Source organism: Hypomesus nipponensis, chromosome 17, assembly GCF_054491055.1.
Source record: "Hypomesus nipponensis isolate SF chromosome 17, ASM5449105v1, whole genome shotgun sequence".
NCBI classification, from domain to species: domain Eukaryota; kingdom Metazoa; phylum Chordata; class Actinopteri; order Osmeriformes; family Osmeridae; genus Hypomesus; species Hypomesus nipponensis.
This window is the reverse complement of record NC_140377.1, coordinates 3,508,055-3,514,054: the sequence shown is the minus strand read 5'-3', so window position 1 is coordinate 3,514,054 and position 6,000 is coordinate 3,508,055. Positions and strand designations below refer to the sequence as shown.

The window sequence follows — 6,000 nt, the reverse complement described above, 5'->3', positions numbered from 1 at the left end:
GCGATGTCTATCATGAACATCAGACAATAATCAAAACCCCATCTGAGCAGCCACATAGACACTGGCTCTCTGCTCGGCCTTGTTCTGAAGGCCAGGCAGCCCAGCAGGACTGAAACCTGTTCAGCAACACAAAGCAGTTTTCAAAGGGCATCTTTGTTCGGGCCGGAGCCCCCCCAAAAGTTTCATTAGCCCCCCCCCAAATTATTTTTAATAAAACAAAATATGTAATGTCGTCATGTCATCATCTACTACTTGTCCGGGGGTCGGGTTACGGGGGCAGCAACCTAAGCAGGGAGGCCCAAACTTCCCTCTCCACGGCCACTTCCACCAGCTCTTCCTGGGGGAGCTGGGGGATATATATATATATATCTTCCTAAAACCCACTAGAGAACACTATCTAAAAGGATATTTTCAAAAATGTCTTCTGGGGGAAAATGCCCCCAGACCATAGGCGGAAATCACAGGGGGGCCCAGACTGGGAAAAATAGGATTTCCCCCCCCCAATAAATCACTGCAAACACAAAGACATCTAAATAATATTAATGATATACATTTAACTTATTACAATATAGGTTATGTGTTACAGCAGTAATTTTTGTGTCCCCTTCTCAGGAATTGCTCTTGTGAAAAGGTCATATAATTGTTCCCCCCAAAATTTATAGCAGATTTTCGCCACTGCCCCAGACGCCCCCCCCCCCCCCCCCCCCAAACCTAGATTCGCCCCTGGCTGGAGGTGCAGACGCAGGATTCCCCCCGGCCTCTTACTTCTTGAAGGGAATGAGTAACATACTGTGTGTGCATACTGTTTACTATACTCAGATACAGTACACAGAAAATTCAGACAAGACGCTGCTGCAAAATAACGTGTTTTTTTATCGTTTCACATTAAAAACATATACTGTAGCCAACATCACAAAATGAAAAAATCGGCCCTGCAAAGAACAATGGAAAATCAAAGCGATACAAACGACCCGGACTGCGTTTCCCGAAAGCGTCGTAAGCCTAAATTGATCGTATAGAATCCGTACGACGAATCTTAGTTTTACGGGCCGTTCCCAAAGCCATCGTAGCTAAAGTGTCTCTTGAAAATTATTGGCTCTTGAAAGCGCGTGATGTAGGCTTACACGCGCTTGGAAGAGCATATTCGGGACACGCACGTAAGAAATATCGATGGTTTTGTTTTTTGCTCGATCGTGGCCACGATCCATCGTTATCGGGAAACGCAGCCCAGGGCGATGTTCACTGCGGCCCAGAGTCCGGACCTGTACGTACCTCGTCCCAGGCCAGGTTGGACGGCGGCTGTAAGGCATACATCATGATGAAAGGTTCAACACAGCAGGGTCAACCTCAGACAAGAAACCAAGAGGTCACACACCCAGTTCTCTACATTACCATGACAGCAGAGGCAGTGTGTGGATCGAGTCCTGATATGATGAATAATGGATACGCTGTAAGTGGTCGTCATGTTGTATTAATGTAGACGTGGTCGTATTCATGGTCGAAAATCGATCAGAAAGGCTCAGCATAAACATGTGACCATGATTCGTTGGGAAGTGAACTCAGTGAGCTGCTCATTGCATGGCCTGCTTTTCTTCCTCAAAACCTCTCTAAACTCACGGCTACTAAGGGACACTATGATCTCATTTTGTCTGGTGAAAGGCTGTCTGATTTGTCTGTCGAGATGACTCACTCCTGAGCCTGGTACCCGTTTATGAGCACAACAGCAATTTCTACAGCACTATACAATACACCCTGCAATGGGGAAAAACAACAACCTTAAAAATAGTTCCAGCTGAATTCAATGTACGTCAACACCTAATTATCCACAGCATTTTCATAAAAAATAAAAAATAAAAAATAAAAAGATGAGGTAAATGATCCTTTCGTTTCTTGCCTGGGTTTGGGGTGTTTTGATAGTGGAATGTGTTAGCCAATGATGAGGTGTAAGCCCTAGAGGGCCCTCAGTCAGGTAATTATGAGAGACATTTGGCCTAGGCATGTTCTCTTTCAGGAAAACAATGTTCCACACCCCTGACTAGCTGGGCATAACCTGGAGTCTAATTCATTTAAATTGAATTTCAGATTTCTCGTCAGAATGTAGTGCTGGTTCAACACATCTTTATGAAACAGCTCAGTGACCTGGAAATCTGCATTACATCTGTTTACATTCAAACTGATGTAATCAAAGCTGAAATAACAAAATAAATTAAATACTGACTTTGAAAGAGTCACTTTGTATAAATTAAATACATTTTTGCAGCCTAATTTACACTGGATGGATCTACATTGTTAAACCTTTATGTATTGTCAACAGTACCAACAATCACACTCCAAGACATTAGTTGCCACCCTTTAAAAAGAATCGACAAGATGGACACGGTAGGTCACATATGAAATCTGATATAAAGAACCATATCCAATCTGCACATTCTATTTCTAGTTCTTAGAATGCCCTGTCTCACAGGGCAGTTCACACAGAGAGAGAGAGAGAGAGACACAGAGAGAGAGAGAGAGAGAGAGAGAGACAGAGAGAGAGAGAGAGAGAGAGAGAGAGAGAGAGACAGAGAGAGAGAGACAGAGAGAGAGAGAGAGAGAGAGAGAGAGACAGCATATGGCACATACATGTACAGCAAAGCAACATTGCAGTCCAGCATACGCATCAGCATTAAAGAAAGAGAGATAGTGAGAGACCGAATCCAAAAGATAGCGGCGCATGCAGTTTGAACAGTTCCCAGCTGTCTACGGAACAGTGTTGGCAGTAGAGCGCAGACTGATTAATGGTGAGGCGTTTACAGATGTCCTGCACAGGGCTGGCCCCATCCTGACAGTTTTGCTGTGTAAGCTATGTGTCTGTATTGTGAGAGTGTGCATTTAGGTGTGCGTGTACTGTGTGTGTGTGTGTGTGTGTGTGTGTGTGAAGAGAGCCAGTGCCTCCACACAAGTCTCTGGGAGCCGTGGAGGGGGAGAGGAGGGGAAGCTGCGATCCTCCTGGATTAACAGTACAATACCAAAGAGGCTCAGCCTGTTCTTGTGACAGCTCCTTCCCTCGACCAACCGCTGCAGGCCGGCCAGTGGGCAGGGCTTTTAGACAGTACCCAGGCCCTCCCCTCCCAGCCGTCTCTCTCCGTCCTGCCTAGGAGAAGCGTGGTTCCTGGATGGCACCCCCCTCGGGTCAGAGCTCCAAGCCCTCTGTGCTGGAGGGACTGGGGGGCTGGGGGGAAGGGTGGGGGGCTCAGCAGGCGATCTCCTCCAGCGTGCCCAGGGTGGTCTGCAGGGGCATAGACACCGTGTGGCTGACAGCCTCCGAATGGTTCCCCACCGGGTCACAAGAACTCTGGGGTCGGTGGAAATCACACACACACGCACGCACGCACACACACGCACAAACTTTACTATAGCTCAAAATATCTTGCTATGGTTTGAATGGCAAATGTGGGGTCTGGGAAAATTGTCATCGTAGTGCTGGGTTTTAAGAGTGCATCTGCTATAACTGCTAACTGATAACTGCTATCCTTACCACATCCTCTCCATGGCTCTCTTCCTCCTCCTCTCTGCTCAGCAGATCCAGCAGTCTGTCCTTCACCACCTAATATTGGTATAAATCACACCAACACGTTGCATGAACAGATCAACCATACCAAGGCATTGAATAAAGGCAGGCTTTAAACACAGGGGACAGCTAGCAGCCAAGGCTATAATTATGGAGATAGAACAGTTTAAATCGCAGCAATAAACATTACCTTGACAATTTCTTTCTTGGTACAGTCATACTTATACAAGACCACAGTTCTATCTGTGTACAAAACTTACATTTCTGTCATTCAAATGCTCTGAAAAACACTTTTGCTGTGTATTTATCTGGTATTTTGTGTTTGGCAGAGCTGTGTGCAGACACAACAGGAGAGCGATGGACCCAAAGACAACTTAATAAAAAAGCCGTATAATACCTCCCACTGACTGTCTCAGACAGCTCATCTGTGTGTGTCTTTTCCAGTCAGTGAATGAGAACGTGTGCGCCGTGGCTCCAAGCAGTGTTTGTGCTTGTCTCTCTGAGGGTGTGTAACGCTGTAATTCTGTCAAGATTTGTGGGAGTGTTTCATATTGGAAATGGAGGGGGAGTGGGAAGATGCCTGGGGGGGAGGGGGGGGGGGTTCATGTTTGGCTAATGTATGTATGTGTGTGTGTGTGTGTGTGTGTGTGTGTGTTGGTGTGTGTGTCAGAGGGAATGCAGACTGTGTACAGAGTGTTTGCAGCATGACTTACCTCGTAAGCATAGTCAAACAGCTCCAGGATGGTAAGGATGCTTGCACCAATGAACAGGCCCATCTGACCACCAATATCACCTGTTGAACCAACCGACAGTTAAAGTAGGAGAGACAGAGGGGAAGAGAGACAGGTTTCAGGACAGTGTTAGTTGGTACACTAGGTAGTCGCTGAACCTACCTAATAAACCAGCCACCTCGTATGCTTTCTTCTGCTCTATGGTCTCATAGTTCAAAGACTCAAAAAACACGTCCAAGACAAGGATATTATCCCTAAGAAAGACAGAATGAGAGCGAGAGGAAGAGCAAGATCATGGAAATATAATGACAATGAAAGATCGAAAGTGAAAGAGTGAGACGAGAGGCATTGAGAGAGATGGTGAGCAAAAGAGAGAAAGAGAGATGGCAAGAGACGTTAGCGGAGACAGTGTGAGACATTGAGTGAAGGAAAAATATTGAAGAGGAAAAATAATGCGAGTACATCAAAAACATTCCAGAAATATTCACCATCACTAGGTTGTTTTTATTGTGATAACTTAATTAGCAACCTGTGAGACAACGTAGGCATACTCAATCTGTTTCCCAAGCTTTGCTCAGTGACATTATCCTCTGTCTGTTGAGGCTGTTATTCGAATAATGAATAACTGAATTTCATTCGAAGGGTACCGATGCTATGTATTGAGCATTTGTCTGGCAAACCATCTGGACTGTGATCTATCTACGCGTGGGGGTGCTCAAATCCTCTTTACGGTACCTGCACACGGTTCTCACGAGTCGCAAGGCCTCGTGGGCGTGTGATGGGAACCGGTTGCGCCAGAGCAGACTGTCACTCACGTGATGTATTTCTCCGACCTGTTGAACTTCTTTTCCAGGTAGCGCGCTGAGGTCTTACTGGGGATCTTGACCATGGACAGCTCCTTGTTGTAGCGGGTCATGTTGCATGGTGCCCTGCAGATGCAATTACTGCTCTCCAGCATGGACAGCTTAGCTAGGGGGAGGCAGGGAAGGGGCGATAAAGGGGAAGGGAAGAGGGAAGCAAGGCAGGGGGGAGGCAGAAGAGCAAATCTTGTCAACCGTAATGGATGAGCAGAGACGTTGTCCATGACAACCGTCTAAGTATAGAGTGTTGAACTCCTATTGTTTATGACAGCTGGGGGGAAACAGGGTTGCCGTCTTTCTCATTCTGAGCGCAAGCCAGGGTCCACCCACACATACGCACACGTCCTTGACCATGCTGCACTCTGCCTTAAACCATGTGTGCCAAACTATGCTCCCTCATGAAAAGCTCTGGCTATTGTTGATGTCAACATCATGGCAGAGAGTGAATACAGTCCAACAGGAACATCACATATTCGGCATCGCAAATGCCTCCCCCTCAACTCTGGTACTGAGAGAGACTGGCTGCACAGACTAGATTCAAACAAGGAAAGAGCCTCAGATAGGAGACGGCAAAAGTGGAAATCCACTTCCTTCAGACGACACAAGTTGATGATGGCAAGCCTGATTTACTTTTCTGACAAAGCGTTTGCTAACAAGCGTTTGCTAACAAGCGTTTGCTAAAAGCGTTGCTTTTAAATATCAATGATGAAGTTTAAAAGGATGTTCGAAACGAACTGATCTGAGCAGCAGCAAACCCTGTCATCTTAACATCCACTTTCTTGCTTTCGAAACCTCCCCCAGAAAATATGACCAAAACATCTCTCACAGTGTCTTCATTCTGCTGGATTGCCAGGAACCT

The 6,000-nt window shown here is 46.2% G+C and overlaps 1 protein-coding gene across 1 annotated transcript in view; it reads right to left on the bottom strand.

Moving 5' to 3' along the window:
* Positions 1-2,654: 2,654 nt before the first annotated feature.
* asic2 (acid-sensing (proton-gated) ion channel 2) overlaps positions 2,655-6,000 on the bottom strand; it is a 60,617-nt gene continuing 57,271 nt past the window's right edge. Inside the window, exons 6-10 of the mRNA XM_084678528.1 lie at positions 5,097-5,250; positions 4,444-4,535; positions 4,264-4,343; positions 3,518-3,586; positions 2,655-3,334 (exon numbers count right to left, since the gene is read on the bottom strand). Of these exons, the coding sequence (XP_084534654.1) occupies positions 3,233-3,334; positions 3,518-3,586; positions 4,264-4,343; positions 4,444-4,535; positions 5,097-5,250 (497 nt within the window). The 3' untranslated portion in view covers positions 2,655-3,232. The remainder of the gene's footprint in view (positions 3,335-3,517; positions 3,587-4,263; positions 4,344-4,443; positions 4,536-5,096; positions 5,251-6,000) is intronic.